This window comes from Sorex fumeus, unplaced genomic scaffold (genome assembly GCF_029834395.1).
Source record: "Sorex fumeus unplaced genomic scaffold, SorFum_2.1 ptg000061l, whole genome shotgun sequence".
Taxonomy (NCBI): Eukaryota; Metazoa; Chordata; class Mammalia; order Eulipotyphla; family Soricidae; genus Sorex; species Sorex fumeus.
The window spans coordinates 28954018-28981351 of record NW_026606118.1 but is presented as its reverse complement, the minus strand read 5'-3'; the positions used below and the strand labels follow the sequence as shown (position 1 = coordinate 28981351).

Genomic DNA, 27334 nt, shown 5'->3' with positions numbered 1-27334 from the left:
CATTTTAAGAATTCTCAGAAATCTGGATATCTATGAAAAACATTTTTTACTAGAATTTTTTAAGTAAAAAATTTTATTAAAAAGGGTAAAAAGAAAAGGCAAGACATTTGATATGAACACAGGCTTCTCACAAGGAAAAAGAGTCCTGTAAAGTAGAAGAGAAAGGAATTACATACCCTAGGTTGGGATGTGGGCAATTTGAATACAACTCCTCACTTAAAATTTTTTAAAAACTTTATTTTCAAGTTGTAATATTTCCTTATTTCACCCACTTTGTCTATGTTTTTCTCTCTTTTTAAAAAAATAATAATTATATTCATTTGAAATCCTTATCTGGTATCTTATATGTGAATCACCTCTGGGTCTGCTTCTACTGACTATTTATAACTCTTTATTATCAGTCACTTTTCCCCCCACATCTTTGTGATGTCTAGTAATTTCTGATTACAAGTAAATTCTGATTAGGAGGAAGGGATGGGGAAGAGGAAAGAAGGGAGGAGAGGGGAGAGGGCGAGGGCAGAGAAACACATTTCAAGTTGAGTTGCTCCTAAATCTCCAAGACAAAATGCACCTTTAGTGTTTCTCTTTTTAAGGGGGATGGACTTCCAAGCGGTGTTCTGGAGGCCTCAGGGATCAATTCTGGGGTTCAACAATGCAGTGTTAGGGATCACCAGGGCATACATAGTCGTTTTCAGTGACTATGTAGTACCAGGAATTGATCTCAGGTTCTGAATGCCAGGCATGCACTCCAGATCTTTGAACTATTTCCCTGGGTGTTTTGAAATTAAAGGATTAAAGAATATAGAAATAAAATAATCTAGCATATCCCTACATGCCTACCACCCATCAGTACAAAGTATTAATATGCTTCCCTAGGCCCTTCCAGTCATTCCTGGCCAAAAGGGTCAGCAGGTTCAATACAATGCTGCTCAGACCTTAGGATACCAGGGATACTCACCTATTCTTTTGGCGCTAAGGGCTTCCAAGATCAGAACTATGATGCACAGGGAACTACAACACCCAGTGATGTTCAGAGTGTGGAAGAAATCCACAAGAGTGTGGAATGTGGGAATGAGAGCACTCAAAATGTGACAGAAGAGGGAAGTGGTTCTTCCTTGAACCAGACACCTGCAAGTTCCTGGGTAAGGGTCTTGTCAACCATTTAGAGGGGAAGGACTGTCCTTATCTAGTATAATTCTACTTCCTGCTTCAGTAACTTGCTTGTTTAGGACTAAGATTATATAAATTGGTTGTCTATTGTTTTGAGTTTGGATTTTGGACATGAATTCTCAGAGCCATTGTTTGAATAAAGTGAGTTGCCTTTTAAAAAGTCCTTGTGCCTCAAACTCTTACTAGAACATCCTGCAACAAGACATGAAATATTGTGAACACATTTCAAGTCCTCCAACTATCTCTTATATCTCCAGTATCTCTTAATATTCTCTAATTTTATTTCTTACATTCACTTATTTATAAAAGACAGAGTAATTCATCTTAAGCTAATTGAAATTAACTCAAATAGCCAACATCTGTGATTTCCTTTCATAGCCCATGAAGCAAGTCAACAGTAAATTAAATTCTCAATTCTACACTTCATTCAGCAGTGTACTTTTTACACACAGCACCAGTGAAAGGCAAACTGCCAGCGTACTCTAGACCAGCATTTTCCTAGGCTACACATTATCTAAGCTAAAAATTGAAATGTTTAGTTTTGAAAAGCTTTTCAACTAAGGATCCTGCTGAGGCTTCTGGAAGCAGAGTTAAGCGTGTTAATTTTAACAATGGGTTTAATTACATGGAACAGATGATCCTATCCAAAAAAGTTAGAAAAAAAAGATTTTAAAAAAGGAATTCAGAGTTGCCACCACATCTGAGTAAGGAGGATTGAGATTCAAGAACTCTAATAGAGAGAATTACGGCCTTGCTTTGGGAAAAGATTTGTGCATAGAATGAGTTGCCAGTTATTCTTGAGCTGAATGCCAAACCTATACTGCTCTGAATGAAATTCAGAAAATTATCAGGATGGAGATGGTAAAGCTTGGATGAGCAAAATATTTTTTAAAGTATGTGTTGTATGTGCCTATTATACATTTAAAAATACATATTTAGAGTCTGATAGAGATCAGACAATATATACCAGAACCTATGAGTCATCATCAACTAAGATCTAAAGCACTGTAAATAGTGATTGGGGATTCTACATCTGAAACTAATCCATGCAGGAACAAGTGACAAAGAAAACAAAAACACAGGAGAACAATGCCAATTATCCTGATGACAATGTCAACAAAACTTTAGTGTGAATTAAAATGAACCATTTGGGGTAGGGGTGGTGGGGTGGGGGTGGTGGGAGGGATATGGGACCACTGGTGGTGAAGAATGGGCACTAGTGAAGAGATGTGTACTTATCATAGTATAACTGAAACATAAGCACAAAAGTTTGTAAGTCTGTAACTGTACCTCATTAAAAACAAATTCTAGGAAAAACAAATAAATAAAATAAACCATTTGTCTAATAAGAAGAGATATCTTACTGATCTAATTAAGATACACTGAATGTATACTTTTACAGTTTATCCAAAGAATCACTTTAATCCTAAGGCATAAATACAAAATATATGCATCTCTTTTTGATTTTGAGAAATTATTTTAAAAAATAAACCAAATCAAGCCAATTTACAAAAACAAATACATTGACCAAATGATGGCTGTTCAAAGGCATGAAAATTAAATTAATACAATAATACTGTAACAATCACTGTGCAAGATGTTCTTTAAATATAAAAAACCAGGGGCCAGAGAGGTAGTTCAGGGTCTAAAGTGCTTGCCTTGTATGCAAATGAATCCAGTTTGATTCCAGGAACCCTATGGTGCCTCTAGCATCATAGGGAGAGAACCATCCTACCTCAGCACTCAACTGGGACTAAACACTGTTGGGTATGATCCAACAGCCAAAAATAAAAATTTAAAAATTGTAATAAGAACTATAGAAGGAATGTTCACAAAGTCAAATTAAACAAAGAGTACTCACTGGAAACCTAACTACAGTCACATCTGTCTTTGTGGCTTCGACTAGGAAATCCATCCAGAAGTCCACAAGTTCCTGCTTCGCCACAGGTTGTTCTGTAGTCAATTTCACAAAATGTTTATATATCAAAATGGTCTCTACAATTGATTTGAGGTACCTGAAAAAATTGAAAATACATTAAAATACATTAACATACAAATTTAGAACCATCTATTTACATATATTTTATTTTATCCAGTAAGGTAATTTAAATATGGTGTTAGTATTTATGCATTCAGAGTCATCAATTCACCAACACTATTGCTTCATGTTGTGTACTTTCACACGTTATCTCATTTAAATCTCACCAAAACGTAATGAAGTAGGCTATTTTGTTCCTATTTTAAAGGTGAGAATAATGGTGCCTAGGATTTAAGTTATTTAGACTAGGTGAGACAATTATGTTTTAACATTTAAATGTTAACAAAAATGTTTTAACATTTAAAAACATGACCTTTATAGTAATTCCTATATTCCACTCAAAGTGGTAGTTAATGCATTTGTTTTAAAATATACTTTCTTTTAAAGTTTTCAAAGTAAACCTTTCATAAAAGATCATAGCTTCCCTCTGAAACAACTCAGTTTATTTGTTATATAAATATTCTCAAGTTTGCTAAGATAGTTAAAACTTAAAAATTTATAACCTAAAGGTTATCAATTTGGTAAGACAGAGCTATAACTTATTAAAGTTATCTCCTTGATATATTTTCAAAGAGAAAAATGTTGGAAGGAAATAAAGTGCAAGATAATTATATGAGAAGATAATGGGAATATAAACATTTAGTAAACTATATAATTATGGAAGTTAACATTAAGTTAATGGAACTTACGGCACTGTTTTGTGATTATTCAACTAATGATTAAAATGTCTGTTTCCTATTGGTGATGGGATTGGTACTACAACATAGCATTCCTAAAATCCAACTATAAATAACTTTGTAAATCATGATTAATATGAAAATAAAAAAATTAAAAGGTATTTTAAAAATCTATTTTCTTATCAATGGAAGCTAGGGCACCCAGAACCAAAGATTTTGCACCTGTGCTTCAGTCTCCTGCTCAACATAATGAAATGACAAATTCGGCTGCATATAACTCATTTTCTGGTTTACACTTTAAATAATTTGTAGAATGTCTACTGTGGACATGTCATGGCAGTATAGCCCTGTTTTCAAATTGCATAAGTGTTTAGGAGACAGAAATGTAAAAGGTATTTTAACTTCATAAAATACCTATCATTGGGGCCATAACTATAGAGATGACTAATAAATGCTACACAATCAACATCAATAGGAAAATAATTAATACAGAGAAACAAATGAAGAAAATTCCATTAAATGAAAAACAAAATACATGTATATACCACCACCTATGGTTTTTCATCTGGGTGTGGAAAAGGTTTTAAGTCAGGGTATGCTGTAGAAGCAGATGCGACTAGGAATGTGTTGCTGAGAGGGAGAAGAGCACTGGAAGAGTCAGTCTCAGTATGTGCTGGTACATAAGTGCATGAAGCTAAGAATGGCATGCTTGGTATGAATAAAGGGTAGAGTAAACTCAGAATGTGACAAGAGCTGAGGCATTTGGAATGACTAAAATTGTTTGCCAAGCCCAGAAAGCAGACTTTATCCCTTAGGCAGTGAGGAGCTGTTAAAACTATTGATTTAAGGATCTCAGGGGAAAGACAAGGGTCAGTCATGCAGTTTAGAAAGATAACTGGAGTGCTACAAGGAAAAAAAAAGTGCTAAGGAGATCCAAATGAAAGTAAATCTTTCAGGAAACCGTGACAGTCTACCTCAGTTATCTCCTCAAATGTGTAAAAGGGAGTAGGTCAGGTAGGGGACTTGGCTATAAATTTCAGAAGCTATAACACCAAGAAACATCTGCAGAGACAAAATCCCATATATTCAGAACATATTTGGAAAGATAAGAAGATACATTCTCAAAATAAGTCCTTTTGCTGCTAGCTCGGGACAAAGGCTAAATTTCGTTCAGAGATAATTAAGTTAGGAAAGATGCTCTGATAAGTCTTTTTTCTTGTTGTTTTGGGGCTACACCTGGAGGTTTTCAGGGCTTACTTCTGACTCAGCTCAGGGATCACTCCTGGTAGGCTTGGAGGACTGCATGGGGTGACAGGAATTGAACCCAGTCAGTCCTGTGCAAGGTAAGTGCCCTCCCTGCTATACTATCTCTAAGTTCTCTTAACTCCCTACCAAAGATCTTTTTGTCTAAGCTGAGGTAGTTTGGGGGAAAAAATCCAATCCTATATAATCAGCTACCCAAAGTAATTCAGAGAAGTCCATTCAGGAGTTGCCTATACCCTTTTCCTGAGTGTGTAATATTTTCCTTTCAATTTGTGCCACTCCATGCCTTCTATTTGGTATATAATTTCATTTACTTTTGGCTTCTGTTCTCTGAAAAAAAAAAAAGTGTTCTTTCTTGATGTATCTCATCTCCCCTTAAGTAAAAGTGATACCTTCACTGCCTATTTTCTGAAAATCTGCTGTGACAAAAGACAAGGACCCAGAGCCTAGATGGAGATTAGGACTGACTTAATTTCTTGCAGAGCATAAATTCACCTCAGTCCTAGAAACCACAGCGCCTCAAAAATCTAGGTGGCAGAACGAGGTCCTATACCATCCATTATCAAGCAGTTTGATGACTTCCTTAGTGAAACTGTCAGGATGTAGTATCCAATCTAAGCAGGAGTTCCTGCAGACTTTTCAGTCCTGACTTGCCTGTGTACACAGCTCACCCCACAACAGTTCCTCTGATGAAAATGTGAGATGACAAAGAGATAACAAATTTAAATAATGAATTAAGTTTAATAAAAGGAGCACTCAAAAACAAAGTGAGGGCATTATAGGGCAAAAATAAATACACATACCAGTTGGTACCCTGGATTTACAAAAGCCCATTAGTAGCTTTTAGCTGTCTAATATGTGCAGAACAGTGAAAATAGGAGGAGCATTTCTCAGACCATGAAGGCAGAAATCAAAACTAAAGCCATATTTATAGTATTTATCAATCGAAATTTAAATATGAATAAAACGGTACCACTACAAAATCCAGGCATTACTGGTGTTAAGTGGCAAACACTTTTACAAAGACTTGCAGGAAATTTCTGCAATCCAGCACTAGTTAGCAGACTGGATTCTGAAAACCAATGATAACATGCCCTCATTAAACCAGTATCTTGATATCTGGTATCTGAAGAGTTTGGAGAGAATGTAGGCCTACTCAAAAAAGAACAAATAGGACCTCAGATCAAAGAGGACAATTTACCACTATGCTGATGTGCAGAAATCATTTCCTTTTGCATATTTTATCTTCTTTTTAAAAATACTTTATTCATTTATCATTAGGAGGTAATACATATTTCTGCCTAATACAAGTAGGATATTTTTTTCTTATGCATCAGAGCACTTATACAGTCCTGCTATACAGAATCTTCCAGATTGCTATTTCCTAAACACTACAAATAAAAGTGCTGTTTTCATTTACAGATTAAGTGCTAGCTCATGATTAACAAAAATAAATCATTAGTCTGGGACCTAAACGTCTCTGAGTCTTGTTTTTCAGTTTCATGTACAGCCATGTACAGTGGTCAATTACCCCATAATTACATGTAACTGTTACATATATAAAATTAACATTTCCCCAAACAGCCTGAAATATAGGTGGGACTTCATTTCTATTTCACCAACGGACAGATATTTCATGATAAACTTGGGTACACACTTAAGAATAATCAGAAACTAGAAAAGCTTGCCTACATGAGAAACACCGTAATGTATCACAATAATCCCAAGTATAAAGAAGAATGAGAATTCCCAAACTGAGGTGAGATCATAAAAGAAACAAAGGGCCTGTGTTTGGAACAGAGGTTTGGGAGGCTGATGGAACATGAAATTTTGAGACCAATGCATAAAAAGTAGGTGACACTGCTCAGGCTCGGCTAGTAGACCAGTCAAGGTGATAGAAAGACGAAGTTAGTGACCAGCAAATATTACGTATGCCAAAGTCATCAGAATTTCCATTTAATACATTTTATCTATTAACATCCCTTTTTCCTCTAGATTCTAAATTTTATTCTACAATAAAAATAAAATAATTTAATTTTCATGCAACAAAAATTTTAAAAAAGGAGAAACTATTGATAAGAGCTGTTTGTTAAATTCAGCAAGCACATAATTTTTTACTATTACCATGCAGGTGTCTTTAGTTTGAAGAGCTTCTCAGATGCCTGAATGACTCTCATGTGGTCATTGGCCAAGACACTAGCCCCCAGAAAAAATCCAACTTCCCAGTAGCTCTGGAGGTTTTCCAAATTTCCCTTTTTCCCAAGAAGACTACTTATCTTCACTCCTAAAAAATGAACAAGCACAATGTTATAAACACATAGCAGGCAGGCAGAGAGAACTTTTAATCAAAAAGCAAAATTAATTTTCATTCTTCCTTTCACATTAAAACATAAAATGGCTTTAACCCACACACCTGCAACTATCACTTGGCTGGCAAATAATTCCAGAATTTTTATGTGTTTTTGTATGCACCTACATTAGAAAGTCAGAACAGCAAATACCTGTTGAGTAGCCAATTTCTTTCCCTGCTATAGAATATATTCTTTAGTGAATTAAAAGGAAGATATGCTCAAACTCTTGACAGTTGTATAAATTATAGAGTATACACATTTTTCAAGATTAACACTACAATAAATTTTATTGTCAAAAGCACTTATTAAAGTCATAAAATGAAAAAAATAAGGAAACTGCTTTAGATATCTTGATTAGTACTGCTTTGTAACATGACTCAAAGTGGTATATCTTTTCAACAACAGAGCTGGTTCTTCTAGTATGTTTTTGTTTCATGATACATTATTTGTCTCTGCCCTGTACTTTATTATGTCTACATATATGTTTTACTAAAAATATATTTATATAGAAACATTAGGTATTTAATTGTTTAATAACATTAAGATACTAGGTATATTAACTGAGATGAGCCCACAGTGGCTACCTGCCCTGACCCTTAAGGTACACATGTAGGTTTTATTCAAAACAAAAGCTAATAAATTTCTATCGAGTAAACTAGGAAATTCCTAAAATATATGGTCTGTTGAGGTATAAATACAAATATTTATAAATATTTATATATGCTGCTATAAATATTCTAACTTCTTAAATGTTCTTTAAAATTCTCTCTTCTGGCTTTCAAAAATGAGGTAAATAAAATATTTTATAATTTATATTTTCTGAGAGTAATAAGTTTACCCTATACTTTAATTAAAAGAAATATTTCATTTTAAACAAACTATATTTATTTATAGGGACCCTTATACAGTGGAGCTATAGCACAGCGGATAGGGCGTTAGCTTTGCACACGGCCGATCCAGTCGGCCCAGGTTCCATTCCTCTGGCCCTCTTGGAGAGCCCAGCAAGCTACCAAGAGTATCTCGCCCACACGGCAAGGACTGGCAAGCTGCCTGTGACGTATTCGTTATGCCAAACACAGTAACAACAAGTCTCACAATGGAGATGTTACTGGGCCCACTTGAGTAAATCGATGAACAACGGGAGGAGAGTGACAGTGACAGACCATAACAAAGTAATGACATGACTGGATTTCAATCATACAGTATTTCGACACTCATCCCTCCACCAGTGTACATTTCCCAGCACCAGTATACCCAGGTTCCCTCCCATCACCCCCCACCCTTTGCCTGCCTCTTTGGCAAGCACTTTTCTTCTCTCTCTCTCTCTCTCTCTCTCTCTCTCTCTCTCTCTCTCTATCTCTGTCTCTGTCTCTGTCTCTCTCTCTCTCTCTGTCTCTCCCCCACCCCTTCTGGGCACTGTGGTTTGCCATATTGATACTGAAAGGTTATCAAGAAAATTCTTACCTACTTTTAACCCTAGATCTTGATCATTCCCAGCTATTATTGTCATAGTCATCTCTTCTCTATATTACCTACCCTCAGCCCCCCACACACTTGTGGTAGTTTCCAACCCTTGACAAATCCTCCTAACCCCATTTACCCTGGTCATGGATATTATCCTTTTAATATATATATATCACAAATGAATGCAGTCATTCTATATCTGACAGGCCCTTATACTTTAAAGGAAAACAACCTTTAAAAAGTACCTTACACTACCTTCTATAATTCTATAATTCCACTTAAAACCAATAGTGTGCTTAGCTCCAGGCTACAGTTTAAGTTGTTTTCCCCTCTTTTCTTTAAAATTTTTTTTAATTGAATCACCATGAGATACACAGTTATAAAGCTATTCATTACCGAGTCTTAATCCATAGGACCCAATTGTTAAATGGCCTGTTTTGAGGGCTGGAGTAATAGTACAACAGGTAGGGTGATCACAGAACCAGGAGTAAGATCTAAGCACCTATAGGGCATGGTACCCCCTATTCCCACAAAGGTCTACTGTTTAAATAGAATTATACCTTTTTACCAAATTCTAACCTTCTGGATATTTTCTCCCCTCCCCCCCAAAAATCTTGCTAAGTTTATAAATGTGTACACAATGTCTAAATACTATTTTCTTATCCAATGCTTTAATAACATTTTTACTATTGAATCACCATGAGATACATAGTTACAAAGTTGTTCATGGATGTTTCAGTCATTCAATACTCCAACACCCATCCCTCCACCAATGCACATTTTCTACCACCAATGTCTGCAGTTTCCCTTCCACCATGCCCCTACCCCCCAAGCCTGTCTCTACAGCAGGACCTCTCTCTCTCTCTCTCTCTCTCTCTCTCTCTTTCTCTCTCTCTCTCTCTCTCTCTCTCTCTCTCCCTCCCTCCCTCCCTCCCCATCATTTTTGGGCATTATGGTTTGCAATATAGATACTGAGAGGTTATCGGGTATCAGGTCTAATATTCTTTCTAGGTTACCTAAATGTTGACAATGTTCTAACTGGAACTGATGACTTCTAAGAACTGAAGTTTTGAGAAATTTAAGTTTTATCATAGTTTTACATTTTCAGCTGCTGTTAAGATAAAGATTATTTTAGTGAATAAAGATAAAAAACAGAGCCTCTACCAAACATTCAATATGCCTACCACTGTGCAAAACACACTGACAATGTAACTCACATTGAAGAGAGAGATGAAGGTGTTGAGATATGCTTTGCATGATGGAGGTCCAGGCTGAATTGCTGATTAGCACCTCATGGACTCCTGGGCACTACCCTTCCAGCAGAGTCAGGACTAGTAGCCCCTGAGCACTGCTGATTGTGACTTCCAAGCAAAAACAAAACACTGAAAATGGAACACTTTAAATTTATGTGAAAACACAGTTATATATTATATATTTATATTGAGGAGAAAAAAAGCACAGATATGATTAGGACCTCATCAAAGGTCATGCAGCCCATGGTGGTACAGAGTATATGTTGGATTACAGTTCTAAGCATTTTAAGAAATAACATCGGTTTGTCTTTGCTCTCCACGGAGGGAGTTTAGGTTTATTGTTACTCCCACCACAGTGCTCCCGAGGCACTCCCAATTCCATCAGAGGCTCCCAATCCTCCATGTTTATATTTAACCTACCTTTTGTGCTCTTCTTCCCCCGCCCATCTGTTAATCACTTATATCCCCAAATCAGACTCTGTAACTTGTAAAATCAAATTCTTCTGAGGGCTGTGGATACTGTATATATAAGTGAAATATTGCATTTCTCTTTCCCTATGTCCTTTGTATAATTCATTTTAGTGCAATGTCCTTTTTTGTATAGACACAGGAAGACAATCTATGTTTCTGTAACATGGAAGTTAATTGACTTTGAATAATATTTACTGTGAATTCAACATATTTACTTGACTTAAGCTTCAGTTGCCTCTAGTAACTAACATCCCAAAAGGGGTCGGGGGTTCGTGGTGAGGGACAACGATGGATCCAGGGCAAGCCATAAGCTACCTGGGCATCAAAAAGGGATACAATAAGCACCATAAGAAGTATAAGTTAAAAGCACAGTCATGGGACAAACTCTGACCCCAAAAAGGTGACTGAACAAGGACCCTGCTGGGGTTACAAAAGACTACCCTGGCCTGAGGACAGTAGTCTGCAACATATAGCAAGATGTCCCCAGAAAGAGCCAGCTTTTAAGCTTAATGTATCTCTTAGTGTCTCCATACAAAATGACTAGAAATATTATTAAGAAGTAAATTTAAGATATTTGTTTAAAGGGATAGTGGCTAAGGAAAGGAGAGAGCAACACACCCTTTCTGCCCTTGCACAGTTCTCCTAGCAGGAATCTAGAGTGCTGAGCATTTACATGAGATTTTGTCCTTGAGTAAATCTCCAAGAACTTCCCCTGAGGGGATGGCTTTACATCTGTTCATTGTTTATGATAATGTTCAACCACAACGATCCCGACCATCCTGTTGTTCGTCGATTGCCTCTAGCAGGTCCAGTAACGTCTCCTTTGTTCTAGCCCTGAGATTTTTAAAAAAGTGCCATATTCAAGGCAGAGTCTTCTGCCCCCGTGCCTGGCTGTCCTCACCGGGGACCCTTGGAGGGGAGCAGGTTGAGTTTCCCTCCCTGCCCTGATCAGGGCTCCGGCAGCTAAAGACCTCCAGAACCAGCCACCACCATGCTGAGACCACTCTCCACACGCATGAAGGTACCAGCAGAGGAACAAAGGCATGTGGATCCCGGGACTGAGATCTTCAAGCCTGCTTGGATTGGGGCTGAGCATCCTCCACCCAGATCCTCCAAATTCCAGTAGGCAGGGGTCACACCCACCAACTGGTCCCCTGGCGCTGTGTAATCCCATCAACGGCCAAGACTCAGAGACTATAAAACCCAGCTCCTGGAAGCACGCGGCCGCATTTGCAGCTGCGCGACATCTTATCATCTCATTCCTACTTTGGACAAACTGGCAGGCTACCAAATGTAACCTGTCCACACGGCAGAGTCTGGCAAACTCCCCGTGGTGTACCCAATATGCCAAATACCAGTAACAATGATGGGTCTCATTCTCCTAACCCTGATGTTCAACCACACCTACGTGTAATTGCTACCCCTAATCCTTCATGATTTCTCTATCACTAGTGCAGTGAAACCTGAGTTTACCAACCAGCCTGGTAGCTCCATTTCTTCCTACAACAGAATGTGATCAAGGATCCTTGACTGCATTAGTTTCTCATGTCTCTTTTAACCTACCCAATCCACTCATATTTTCTTCCCTATGACACTGACTTTTCAAATATAGCTAAAGAAGGAATATTTGGGAACCATCTACTAGTATCTGATGAAGTTGTCAGATTTATTTCTCCAGTCACTATCACTCCTATTAACTGGATATTAGATGTTAAGCTGCTGAAATATTTTTACTGAGATTATTTCACAGGAGATGATGCTTTCTCCACAGCCTAACTTTACAACTCTCTTTTGGGTATTCTCACTCCTGGGGATGCTAACTGTGTCACTGACATCTAGACTTATGGAGGGGATAAGAACAAAGGATGGCCTAGGCACATTTGCTCCTTTATGACTAGAAAGAAAGCTGTGAGTAGCTATGAAGTCATAAAAATATGGCAAAATGGAATTTTTAAAAATAATCATTTTAACCTGTATTTCTTTTACTATCATCATAGTCTTTTCATCAAGATACACAGCAATGATAGTAGGTTTTTTTCCTGCTATCATTAACATTAAATATCTTTCCCCATTTAAATTTTATATTACTCTGTCAAGAAAAATATTAAAATCTCAAGCTATCTGAAGTCTAGACACACTTTCATGATTAGCTGTTCTAAGGAAAAATTGGTGCCTTTATTCTTCTTGCTGTGTGAGCAGACTGAGGCTCTAGGAAGATGGGACCCGGTTCTAATTTTTTTGAAAAGTATGCTACAAAATACATGGCCTGCTATAAACCAGGTTACAAAGTAAGGGCAGGGGTATGGAAGGGACATTTTCTTCCAGAAACAACTTTTGAAGAGTCCCAGTCCATCACTTTTTTCCATCAAATGGCTGGACAAGGGATAAAATCTCAACATGAGCTTCAAAGTACTGTCTCTTGCACTATCTCTTGCTGGAAGGGGGATTGCTGAGATGGGTTGATAGCTTCATCTGGCTTCCCCCACCTTCTTCAGCTAGGACAATGGGAAGTTTATTGCCCCAGTGGGTATGAAAGTGGGCTGAACTTGCTTTGAATTCAGCCTGGGGACAGCTGGGGCTTTCCTAGACCCAGGGGTCAGAGATCCCTCTGGGATTGTAGGCACATAAATTATTTGGCTGAGAAATGATAGGAAGGTTCATATAAAATATTTTCTTCAATTTTATCCACCAAGACAAAAGGTGGTGCTGCGGGCTTCGTTCCTCCACTCCTTACTCCCCCAAGATACATTCAGTGGCCCTGGACACGGCCTGTGGCCAAGCTGCCTGGGCCTACAGGGCCCTCCCTGCATCAGCAAAGGCACGTGCAAACATAAAATAATCATTTTTTTAACTTAATGATCATAGTTATAATCCAGGATAATCTTTGGTAGGATCGTTATTTCTACACAATATCATTATCAGCTTCATTATCTCTTCTGTTTAGCAAGAATTTTCTTGAAGAATACATTCTCCTGATGAGTAATATATTTAATATGCAGCATCCTTTAAGAAAAGTTTGAGTTCACCATATAGATTATAGTCTCAGAAAAGGATAGGGAAGATACTTAATTTCTTTTCTTTTTTAAAGATCTTAATTTCTACTCGAGAATTTACAGTTTTCTGAGAAAATGGTTACCCTCATAGGTGACAAATGATTTGCTTTCTGGTTAGTGATGAGTTTTATTTTTACTTTGATTACTTTTTCATGATTATCTTTATAAACTCATGGACTTTTATATTCAGTAATAAAATCTTTATTTTTATTGCTCCCTGAAAATGAGATTCAAATAGTGGTTTGTCACCATTTCAAACACACTATTCTTTCATTATATCATCATTACAGTTGAAGATCCAAACTTCTAATTTTATCTCTCATAAAATGTCTCATATTTGAAAAATTCCAAGGGAGATGGGAGAACTTATTTTTTCTCAAATTGAGTCACTGGATTAGGTTTCAGTCATACAATGTTCCAAGACTGGTTCCTCCACCAGTGCACATTTCCCTCCACCAATGACCCAGGTTTCCCTCTCGTCATCCCCACCCGCAAGCCTGTCCTTATGGCAGGTTCGCTTTCTCTCTCTCTCTCTATCTCCTCCATCTCTGTCCCTCTTTCTCTCTCCTATCCCCTCTCTCTCTTTCTCTCTCTTGCTTCTTTTGGGCATTATGGTTTGCAATACAGATACTAAGAGATTATCATGTTTTGGAGAACAATTTTTAACTGATCTAAATTCTAGTGTTAAATTTAAGATTTGTGAAATCAGAAGAAACATGAAGAAAGTTTAAAGTGTGATTCTGTATCTTTAATTCCTAGGTCTAATCTAAACACTATTTGAAAAACAAACAAGGGATTATAACACAAATCCTAAAGCAATTAATTAATCCTAAATAATTATTAACTAATACACACACACACACACACACACACACACACACACACCCTAAAATTGAGTCTTAGCAGGGACCAGGAAATAGCACACAGTTAGAGCAATGCCTAGCATGTGCCATATTTGGGTTCAATTTCTAGCACCAAATAGTCCTTAGAGAATCATCAGGTGCCAAAATTGAAACCAGAGAACACCACAAATGTGGTCCTGATGGAGTGGCTTGAGTCAATGCAGGGCCCAAGAGCAGCACTACATCCATGGGCACTTGCACTGAACTGCTGGTCTAAGTGGCCAAGAATGTTGGATGGCTTTTCCCCACCCTCTTCCTACCCTGCCCCTATCTCCTGAGCACCACTTGGGAGCCGCTACCCTTAAAGTCTTCAGGCGATATGATAGTCAAGTACTTATTACATTAAAGATTAAACTGAAAATAATACCGTAGTACAGTTTTAGGTTTGGTGGTCATCTTATGAGGTCTTAGTTTTTAATTTTCCACCCTTTATAAATACATCACCATCACTGTCACTGTCCTCCCATTGTTCATCAATTTGCTTGAGCAGACCCAGTAACATTGTGAGACTTCTTGTTACTGTGTTTGGCATATCAAATATGTCACAGGCAGCTTGCCAGGCTTTGCCCTGCGGGAGAGATACTCTCAGTAGCTTGCTTGACTCTCTGAGAAGGGCGAAGAAATGGAACTCAGGTTGGCTAGGTCGGCTGGGTCGACTGCATGCAAGGCAAATGCCCTACCTGCTGTGCTATATTTCAAAATACACATAAAGAAGTGATTTCATAAAGACTACTATAGGAGTAATTAAAATGACTAAATTACTTAATTTAATAATAAGAGAAATTTGTGGATTTGCAAGAATAAAAAAATGGGAGCAGACAAAAATTGCTGAAAAATTTGGTTACTTTTGAAAAGAATTAAAGTCTTAGTTTTAAGATATATCAAATATGGGCTGGAGATAAAGCTAAATTAGTAGGAGCACATGTTTTGCATGTGGAATATCTGGGTTCAATCCCAGCAGCAAGTTGTTCCCTAAGTACCACTAGGATGACCTGTAAGCAGAGGAGAATTCTTGAGAGAATCACTGAGTTCCACTCAAAAACAAAAATCTCAAAGGCAAATTTTCTTCTATAATTCAAAGCTTCACTCAAAATATTTTTCTCCTCCAAAAAAATAAATGCAAGAGCTAGGGATATGATTTAAGTGGCAAAATACATGCATGGCTAGCATGTATGAGACCCCGAGTTCAAGTCCAGGCACCAAATGGCGCTAAGGCACAATCAGGGCCACACACTGCGTCAGGCTGAGTATCTCAGGGAGTAACCCTGCACATACGCACACTTTCTTCCAGCAATGCTGGTTGAGGCCCCTATAAAAGTATTAAACACAAAATTCAAAATTCAAAATATTTCTAATTGTAATTATTTCTGTTGTAAAGTATCTCTGGAAGAAGGTTATTATACACTCAAGAAAGCAAAGTGTCATTTCCACTGCTGGTATTGCAATATTTGAAATTGTTAAAAAAAATGGTATCCAAGTAAGAACCAAGAAAATCATACAATTCTGTCCACTAAGATGCCCTGGAGTCTTAAAATTCTGAAGAAGGATCAAATCCTATCTCAGATAATACAGGGCTCGCAGATGAAGATGAACAAAGATTATCTTTTTATTCTGGCCATTGTTTCTTTGGTGATGAAGAAACTTCTTAATTTAACTTGCATACTTTTGTTTCCATTTGCTTGATCAAAAAATAGAATCATTGATGATACCTCTCAATCCAATGTCATAAAAGGCCCTTTGTTTTTCCCAATATAACTGATGGATTCAAGCCTAATATTTATGTTTTTAATCCATTTTTAATTTATTTTATGCATAATATGAAGTAGGGAATCTGAGTTCTTTTTTTAATGTGTGATGAACCAATATTACCATACCACTTGCTGAAGAGGTTTTCCTTGCTCCATTTCATACTCTTACCTCCATTGCTGATGACTAGATGACTATATACCTACATATCTGTCTCTGGGCCCTAAATTCAATTCCACGGGTCTGAGAGTCTGTCTTTATTCTAGTACCATACTGTCTTGATTACTACAGTTTTATAATTTAAAGTTGAAAAAACAAAAATCTCCCATATTTTGTCTAAGATTGTTTCAGCTATTTGAGAGATTTCATAACTCCACATAAGCTTCAAGAGCATTTGTTCTATATCTTTAAAAAGCATCATCAGTATTTTTATAGGGACTACACTGAATCTGTATAGTGCTTTAGGTACAATTGTCACTTGCACAATATTAATCTTTTCAATTCATGAACAGGGGATGTATTTTCATTTTCTTGTGTCATGTCTTCATATATTTCTTTTAGTAGTGATTTATAGTTTTCTTAGTATTAGTTTTTCACCTCTTTTGTTAAGCTTATTCCAAGGTATTTGATATTTTGTGATGCAATTGTGAATGGGATTGGTTTTCTATTTATGTCTCTTCTATTATACTGCACCTTCTACAAGATCATTTTTGGTGATTTTAATACCAAGATAGTACCGAGAAGATCAGTCAAAGAACTCCACATCGGGACCCATGGCTTAGAATGTAATGAACAGGGTGAGAGACTGTCTGAGTTCATCATGTCGACCAAGACCAACCATGGTAACTCACAGTTTCACAAGCCAAATCTAAATGTTGGACATGGGAGTCTCCCAGTGGACGGTTCCACAATGAAACTGACCACATCATATTCAATTGACAGCTTTGCCTGACCAATGTCACTGTTGTCCCAAAATTCCAAACGGGATCAGAACACCGTCTCCTTCATGCAAAATTATACTTCACGAAGCAGGGAGAAAGGGCTGCAAAGTTTAAGAAGAGAATTCCCAGAATGACCACCAACTGGGAGCTCTTTGGCACTATTGCAGCAACATGGGAAGATACCATTGTTGACAACATTGACAAAGAATATGATCGACTGGCTCAGCACTTTCATGATTGTGCAAGGAACTCCGAGAGAGAGATAGCTACAAAAAGACGCCTGCCTTAGAAAACTCTTGAGCTCATTCACCAATGTGGCTTGGCGCAAGGCTCAGGCAACCACAAGCTAACGTCCAAGCTCACAAAGCAGTGCAGAGAAGCGATCAAGGAAGACCTCAAAGAGAGAAGAGCAGCAGTGCTGGCAGATGCGGCAGAAGCTGGGAAAAGCATTCACAATGCCCGCCTATCCTTCACCAACAACAAGACCAAGATGACTGCTCTCCGATATCCTGATGGATCTATCACATCTTCCAGAAGGGCAATAGAGAAGATTATCCATGACTTCTACTTGGATCTCTTCAATAGCCAGGTCCACCTGCCCACATACCAAATTCCACAGGATGGATATGTGGTTTCCAATGTTTTCCCTTCCAAAATCCAACACGCCATTTTGTCAGTAAAGAAGTGAACAGCATCTGGTCCAGACAAGGTCAGACCCAAACACCTGAAGAATCTGCCAGCAGTTCTCATCAATACACTGGCTCGGCTTTTCATATGCTACCTGTCTGAATGCAAGGTTCTGTCCCAATGAAAAACCAGCAGGACTGTACTACTGTACAAGAAGGGAGACACCCATGACATTGGCAACTATCACCCAATCTGCCTGTTTTCTGTCATCTACAAGCTGTTCACTCGAGTCATTCTGAATAGGATTGGCAGAACACTAGATGAAGGACAACCATATGAGCAAGCCGGGTTCGGCAAAGGATTCAGGAGGACAGACCATATCCACACGGTTACCAAGCTCATTGAGGTTTCTCAGGAGTTCAAGATGCCACTCTGTCTAATGTTCATTGATTAAAAGAAGGCCTTTGATTTTATTGAGATGGAAGTGGCCATCGAAGCCCTAGCCAAACAGGGCATTCAAACTTACTATCTCAGGATCCTCTGGGAGCTATATTATGGATTCACTACCAGGATCTCACCATTGTACAAGCAAATGATAATCCATGTCAAGAGAGGGTTCGGCAGCGTGATACCATTTCACTGATACTCTTTGATGCCACCCTCGAGAACGTCATGCGACGACTGAATGGGAATTGAAGACAGACGGTTGGCAACTACACCACCTCCGCTTTGCTGATGACATCATTCTAATAACACCAAACATTAGCCAAGCGGCACATATGCTGGCCAACTTTGACCGTGAGTGTGGAAAGGTCAGACTACAGCTGAATCTTACGAAGACAATGTTTATGAGAAACAGCCTTGTTCCTGACGCCCCATCTGCTCTCAACAGAACGACCATCTCCGAATGCAACAGTTATGTGTACCTAGGTCAAGAAGTCAACATGACAAACAACCTGGTACCTAAGTTGCACAGGAGGAAGAGAGCAGCATGGAACACCTTCAAGAGCGTCAAAGAAATAGCTAAGAGGATGAAGAACTTCCGGCTATGGGCACATCTCTTCGATTCCACTGTTCTTCCTTTATTAACATATGCCTCAGAGACCTGGGCCCTATGAAAACAGGATGAGAACTCTCGGGTCTTCCAAAGAGGAATCGAAAGAGCTATGCTTGGAGTATGACACTTCACTCAAGTGAGAGAAAGAGTCTGGAGTTCTGACCTCTGTCTATGATCAAGAATCAGGGACACTGTCACGTTTGCCAAGGCGTCGAAAATCAGATGGGCTGGACACGTAATGTGATTTGGAGATGACTGCTGGACTGGATTCATTACCAACTATTACTATTATTATTACTGACTATTCATTACTGACTAATCCAATCCATTACCAACTGAATTCCACGGGATGTCAAAAGATTGCGTGGCTTCCCACCTATGAGATGGTCAGACTTCGTCAAGACCCTGAACAATCAGTTTGAGGCTCTTCGTGTTCCTGGAGCAAGCAGATGTTACTGGGCTACTCTGGCAAATGACAGGGACAAATGGAGATGTAACTGGTGCCCGCTTGAGCAAATCGATGAGTAACGGGATGTCAAGTGATCAAGTGATATTGCATCTATGAATATCATGGATTTATGTGTGTAGATTTTGTAGCCTTCCATGTTACTGTACAGGTGTACTGCTTCCAGGAGGGTTTTTTTCTTTTTTAATTTGTATCATCTCTGGAGCTTTATAAGTATTGTATCATATCATATGAAAATAATGATACTGGCTTCTTTTTCAACCTGGATGCCTTTAATATCTCCTTCTTGCCTAATTGCTAAGGCAAGGATTTTCAATATAATACTGAATAATAGTGGTGAGGGTGGAAAATCTTATATTGTGCCTTATCTTTGAAAGAAGATTTTGGTATCTTTACCATTTAATATAATATTAGCTGTAGTTTGTACTAAATGATTTCAACTATATCGAGAAAAGTTCTTTCTATCCCTATTTCCTTGAGAATTTTTTTGTTGTCATGAATGGCTGTTGAATCTTGCAAATGATTTCTTTGCATTTTGATGCAATGATGTTCTTTTTCCTTGTATTAATACACTGCATCATGTTGATTGACTTGTATATATCAAACCATCCCTGTATCCCTGGCATAAATCCTACTTATTCCTGGTATATGAAACTTTTGATGTATGTTGGATCAAGTTTGCTAATATTTTCTTATAAATCTATGTAACTATATTAATCAGGGATATAGTCTGTAGTTTACTTTTTTAGGTATGTGTCTGTTTATTGGGTAATGTAATGTTCTCACAAAAACTGTGGAGGTTTCAGTTTCTTTGACTTTATGGAAGAGCTTGAAAAGGACTGGAAGTAGGTCTTCTTTAAAAGTATGGAAGAAATCACTAGTAAATCTATCTGACCTGGGCTTTGTTTTTGGTGGAGACCTTTGATTATCATTTTAATTTTCTTTATAGTAACTGGGCTGTTCAGATTCTCTTTTTCCTCTTGGCTCAGGGTTAGAAAGTTGTCGAGTCCAAAAATACCTATTTACTCTAGGTTCTCTAATTTTATAGCATAAATAATATCATAGTAAAACATGGTGATCATTTGAATTCTATGATATATATTTTGATATTTCCCCTTTCATTTCTGATTATACTTATTAGGATTTTAATACTTTTTTAAATTGAGCTAATGGTTTGTTAATCTTGTTTTTTTTTTAAATAAAACAACTCCTGGTTTTATAGATCTTTTGAATTATTATTTGCCCACCACCCATCTTAAAAAGGGTTATAAAGCACTGGTAAAACTTAGCAGACAACTAACAAACAGGGGCCAGAGCATCACTATAGTATGGAGACCATTTGCCCTGTATACTGTTGACCCAGGTACAATTCTTGACACCACATATAGTCCCCCAAACCCACCAGAAGTGATCCCTGAGCACAAAGCAAGGAATATACCCTGACCACAGAGCCAGGAATAAGCCCTGAGCACCACCAAGATGTGGCCCACAAAAACAAAACAAAACATACAAAATAACAACATCATAAAGTAAAGAGAAGAGATGAACAGAAACTTTCTCAAAGAAGGAATGCAAATGGCATAGATGTAAAAATGGGCCCACAAACTCTACTCATAAAATTTATTTGCACTCCTATGTTCACTGCAGTACTATTAACAAAAAACAACCTAAAAATAACCCAAGAACAGATGACTGGATAAAAAAAAACTATGGTATGTACAAAATTAAATATCATTTTCTTATAAGAAAAGACAAAATCATTCAATTTGCAACTATGTGGAAGGAACTAGAGGTTATCATGCTAAGTGAAGTCATTCAGAAGGAGACAAACAGGTCACAAATGATCTCTCTCATATATGGAATGTAAACAAGCACAGTAAGGGAATGACAAACAGCCAAAAGGAACAGAATCTAGGAACTAATCTACAAAACAGAGCATACCATGAAAGTGAAACTGATGTGTGTGTGTGTGTGTGTGTGTGTGTGTGTGTGTTTTGGTGGGGGTGGGTTTAGGTGGGGGAGAGTGTAGTAAGAGGCAGTGAATAAGGTACTATGAGACAATGGTGAAGGGAAACACACTCTGATGGGGGTTGTGGTGTTGGAATATTGTACACATGAAATCTTATCACTGACAGTACTGTAAAACTGTAAGCCCTGGTGACTAAAATTAAAACAATGGTCAAAGACACATGTCATCAATGGCTACAAAAAAGACATGGTCTTGAAAGAGCCCAGTCACTCGCCAAGTCTACCTACCATCTGCCTAAGCTGCTGTTCTTAAGGTATGAAATGTCACTTCCAATACCACTGTCCTCTGAGGAGCAGGTGGGCATGTGAAAAACAGAAACAGGAAATAGGAAAAGTTCCCCCCACCCATTTTTCTAAAGCATCACACAAGCCAAATCTGGGGCTGGAACAAATAGTACACTACATAGGGTTCTTGCCTTGTGCATGGTTGACTCGGGTTCAATCGCCAGCACCTCATATGCTCGCCTGAGCACTGCCAAGAGCACTACCTTAGCAAAGAGCCAGGAGTAAGCCCTGGGCACCACCGGGTGTGGTACAAAATACTGTAGCACTGTACTCCCATTGTTCATCTATTTGCTCGAGCAGGCACCAGTAACATCTCACAACAAATTGTGAGACTTGTTGTTACTGTTTTTGGCATATCGAATACGTCACAAGTAGCTTGCCAGGCTTTGCTGTGCGAGCAAGATATTCTCGGGAGCTTGCCAGGCTCTCCGAAAGGGGTGGAGGAATCAAACCCATGTCAGCCGCGTGTAAGACAAACGTCCTACCCGCTGTGCTATCAATCCAGCCCCGGTACAAAATACAAGGTAAAAAAAAAAGCAAGCAAAATCAGTCAGAAAGAATAGTTTTTCAGACGTTCCATAGAGCAAAACTACTTTATCTGGAAGTTGGTGTTGAATGCTACACCTATACTTTCAGTATTAATTTGAATGAAAGAGGGTTATTACTGGAAAGAGATAAAAATATATTTGACTCTGAATTACACCACCTATCATAATTCTACACAGCAGTATGTCACACTAAAGAAGATATATATATTTTTTATTTTAGTAAGTCAGGTAAGAAAATCAAAAGGAGCACAAATGAGCGCAGTCTTGATTTCCATGAACATTTCAAGCTGTAATTACCAACTTTTCGGAGCTCAAAGGAAGATTCAAACTGGTGCCCAGCTGCTAGGAGGAGAACCGCATAATTTATTCCTGACTGCAGGGTTGGCTCAGATTCAAATGCCTTTTTGAACCTATAAAAAAAGTACAAGTTTACTTTCTCAGTCTTGAAGTTCTGGGTGTGCAAACTCCTGTTTGCATAACTCAATATCTAAGCAAGCAAAAATATTCTGCTGGCCTTCACCCCAGAATTTAGTGTGCTGTAAGGATTAAAAGTTTAATTAACTACTTACTTCTACTCTTACCTTTCCATTCTCCTTCTTAACTTGCCTTCATCTTAGCAGTCCCAGTCTATTAACCAGTTCCCATAAATATGTAGTGGGGAGAAAGAGGGGAGAGGACAGAGACAGATATAAAGGAAGACTGACAGAGAGACAGAGACTAAGACAGACATGCAGAGAGCCAGAGGCAGACACAGGGGTGGGGTGCGGGGAGACTGAGAACATACATGAGTGAGCAATGAAAAATTTAAGATGATAACACTGTATATATTTTATTTATTGTAGCTATTTAAATGGATTTTAATACACAAAGCAATGAGGATCATCCAGGTAATATAACAACCAATTAATTCCATAAGAGTGATATAGATGTAAAATAAGAATGCCAACTGTACTAGAAATTAAGAAAATAAAAGACTGTGCCTCTGCATACTAATTTTAATTTATTTTATTATTATTATTATGTGGGGGTCACACCCGGCGATGCACAGGGGTTACTCCTGGCTTGCACTCAGGAATTACTCCTGGTGGTGCTCGGGGGACTGTATGGGATGCTGGGAACCGAACCTGGATTGGCCCGCAAGGCAAACGCCCTACCCTCTGTACTATTGCTCCAGCCCGTGCATACTAATTTTTAGCTCAAAGTGAATAAAAAGGCTTTTCTGAATATGCATGAAACTGAGTATCACCTTCAAAAATGCTTCAACAATTGTAAAGACCTCAGTATTTGCAATGTACTGTATTTTCAAGGTCAAAACTTGCTAGGATCTATCAAGGGCTTCCTCTCATACATCCCTTAATAGGTAACAATACCTGACATTATTTCATTTGGAACATGGACAAGAAGAAAATTAAAAGAACTGTCTTATTTACAAAGAGAAACTTACAGTATAAAATGCAAAAACAATATTTTGGGGGTGGTATGCAGGGGGGTTAAGCCACATTCTCTGGTGCTCAGGGTTTACTCCTAGCTCTGGGCACAGGGATCCCTCTTAGTCATGCTCAGGGGAATCATATGAGGTACCAGATATCAAACTGAGGTTAGCTGGGTGCAAAGTAAGCTCTTTAGCCTCTATACTATCTTCCAGCCAAAATCATTATTAAAAAAAATTCAGATGATGGGTTAGGGAGATAGCTCAAAGGTCTAGAGCAAATTCCTCACATTTGATTCCCTGTCCGCTCCCACTCCCCAACTCAATAACCTCCCTACCACCCAAGCACTAATAAGTATAAATCTGGAGGTGCCCCCTATCATAGCGAAATAAGGTCTTTGTTGCTCTGATAACACCAGGCCCTTGTGTCAAATCCTGGTGGCCCAGATGACCATGCATGCCACGAATATCTCCCCTAAAACTTGCTTTGGAGCACCTCTTTAAAAAAAGAGAAAAAAAACCCCTCAAACTGTGAAACATAAAAAAACTAAATACCTAGTGAATGACCATTTGGTATTACAGAAAGACTGTTTAAAAATACATTACAATGAAAAGATAAACTCATTGATATTTAAATTGTTAGCTAAAAATTAAAGAAACCAGAGTGGCAGCAGGAATAATAATATGCTCTATAATATATTCTTAGTGTTTACATGTATTTGCAAAAATTTTCTATTATTTACTTAGTTTAGTTTGGGGCCACACCCAACAGTTTTCTGGACTTACTTCTGGCTCTGCACTAAGGGATCACTCCTGGCAGGTTCAAGGGAACTTATGGGATGCTGGGATTGAACCTGGGTTAGCTGTGGACAAGACAAACACCTTACTTGCTGTACTACTTCTCTGGTCCTCCCAGATTTTCTATAATTTAAAATAAGATACACTTTAAAAGAAAGAGTACATTTTTCTGAATATTGAGGGTCTCATGTTCTTTTTAAGGATCTTGCAATTGATACGATTGATATAAAACAAGTATCTTTGAACGGGAAGAGAAATCAAATATTAATCTTAACTACTTGGTTCAAACAGCAGTGTAATGTGGAATATATAAACAGTATTTCCAAGTGTATTTCTGTTGATGATTTAAAAAAAATTATCTCTCAAAGGCAGAGAGGTTTCCCAGCTCTAAAATGGAATAAGCACAAATGCTGCTACTTCAAAGCTGCTCATATCAAGAAAAGACACTAATTATAAGGGAGACTCATATAAGTCTCAAAGTTTTTCATATTTGTTCATAGTAGACATTTCCCAAGAACAAAAACAAAAGCACAGTTGAAGAAAGACACTAGAAAATTTTTTTCTGGGAGAACCTGGCAAGCTACTGAGAGTATCTCGCCCGCACAGCAAAGCCTGACAATCTACCCGTGATGTATTCGATATGTCAAACACAGTAACAACAAGTCTCATGGAGACATTACTAGGCCCACTAGAGCAAATAGATGATCAACGGGAGGACAGTGACAGTGACAGTGACAGTATTTTTTTCAACACATACATTCTTTCATTTTCCCTGAAGCCTAAGAACTTGGGATATTTCTCTATCTATCTAAAATAAGATAGATACAAAAATTCAAGACGTCAGCAGGGCAGATAGCTTAAAGTATTAGTGAAGCACCAAAGGGTCTCCCAGGAAACTGCTTATGCCAGGAACACCAGGCCACAAAAGTGGGAGTAGCCCACGAGCATGGCAAAGTGTGGCTCCCAAAACGAAACCCAAAAAGAAAAAAATGCAAGACAGGCTCAAATCAATGAGCACAAGTTGACTAAGTACTGCATATGTGTCCAAATCAACCCAAATAAGAAGATGGGTTTTTCTATTACAAAATGTTAATACTTTAAACCAAACTACACATGTAGGCAAAATCAAAACTATTTTTCTAGAATTCACAGTATTACCAGACAATTAGTTGAGTCTGTGGAGGTGGGTGAATAGGAAAACTTCTCACCTATTTCCTAAGGCTTGGAATATCAGTGATATTAGTGCTGGGTCTAGCAGCGCCTGGATGGCCACCAGCATTGGGGGAGCGGATACCAGTATGGTGCCAGAGATTTGATGCAGGGCCAACCACATACAAATTACTCCCTCGAGCCCTTTGAGCTATCTCCCAGTCCTGAAAGTCTTAGTTTTTTTTCTTGGGTTTAAAATAATGTTTGTTAAATTACAAAAAGTTAAATATTATTATAATTATTAATAACTCACAAGAGTAGAAATTCCTATATACTGTAAATAAGCACAGCATTTCTTGGTAGAAATTTGCCTGTGTAAAAGTTAGAACAATTTGTAAAAAGCATATAAACCTATTGATACAACAGGTACACATCTGTGAATTTTTGACAAAAATCACTAAGTATGTAGCCAGAAGGTTTGGAGAGATAGCGTAGTAGGTGGCACTAACCTTGAACTCGGCTGATCCTAATTCGATCTCTAACATTCTATATGGTCCCCTAAGCACTGCCAGGAGTAATTCCTCAGTGAGGGGCCAGGAGTAATCTCTGAGGATTGCCAGGTATGGCACAAAAACAAAAACAAAAACAACAAAAGATGATGTAGCCAGAAGTTTAGAGGGATATTTGTTATAAGATGAAAAAGTTCTTTTAAACTTCTTGTACTGTTAAAACTAGAATATATAATAAAATGTATTCCAAATGTTGGAAAGCTAGCCACTTACATTATAGAAGAGGGCTAGAGAGATAGAACATGGGTTAAGGCACTTGCCTTGCTTGCAGCTTACCATGGTTCAATCTCTGGCACCACATATAGTTCCCCTGGTAAAGGTAAAGATAAAGGCCCTCCCATTGATCATCGATTTGCTCGAGCAGGCCCAGTAACGTCTCCATTGGAGAATTTGTTGTTACTGTGTCTGGCATATCGAATACTCTCGGTAGCTTGCCGGGCTCTCCGGGAGGGGCAGAGGAATTGAACTCGGGTCGCCCATGTTGGCCGCTTGTAAGGCGAAAGCCCTACCGCTGTGCTATCGCTCCAGCCCACACCACATATAGTTCCCCTGAGCAAGCCAAAAGTGATCTGAGAGCACAAAGCCAGCAATTATCCCAGAATGTCACCAGATATGGACTGAAAACTCAAACAAATTGTAGAAGAAAATCCAATGCTTGGAGAAAAAATAAGTTTCCAAGTACGATGTAGTTTCTATTTGGAAGAGATCCCTGATAGAAAAACCAAGAGGTTTAAAGTTTCCATATCAAAAACATATTTTTATAGATACTGGAGAAGTGTGGAAGCAATAAAAAACCCCAGAGTTGGCATGATAGAATGTGACCTGGAAGAACCCCAAACCTGTACTCACTATTCTCCACAGGACATTACTTGAATGCTAGATTGTACAAAATGGTGTGGAATAGGACATCTTTCTGTGACAATGTGTATGTACTTATGTGACCAACAAATGAGACAAAAATGGCAAAAAGAAGAGCTGGCCTACAGATAACTATTCATATGCTGAGGTTTGTAGTCAGAACCTTAAATAATTACAAACATAGATAATTA

The 27334-nt window shown here is 38.1% G+C and overlaps 1 protein-coding gene across 2 annotated transcripts in view; it reads right to left on the bottom strand.

The window, feature by feature from the left end:
• MAP3K5 (mitogen-activated protein kinase kinase kinase 5) overlaps positions 1-27334 on the bottom strand; it is a 295163-nt gene that overhangs the window by 105707 nt on the left and 162122 nt on the right. For both annotated transcript variants that reach the window (XM_056126083.1, XM_056126084.1), the window contains exons 7-9: positions 22638-22750; positions 7273-7432; positions 3032-3185 (exon numbers count right to left, since the gene is read on the bottom strand). In XM_056126083.1, the coding sequence (XP_055982058.1) occupies positions 3032-3185; positions 7273-7432; positions 22638-22750 (427 nt within the window). The remainder of the gene's footprint in view (positions 1-3031; positions 3186-7272; positions 7433-22637; positions 22751-27334) is intronic.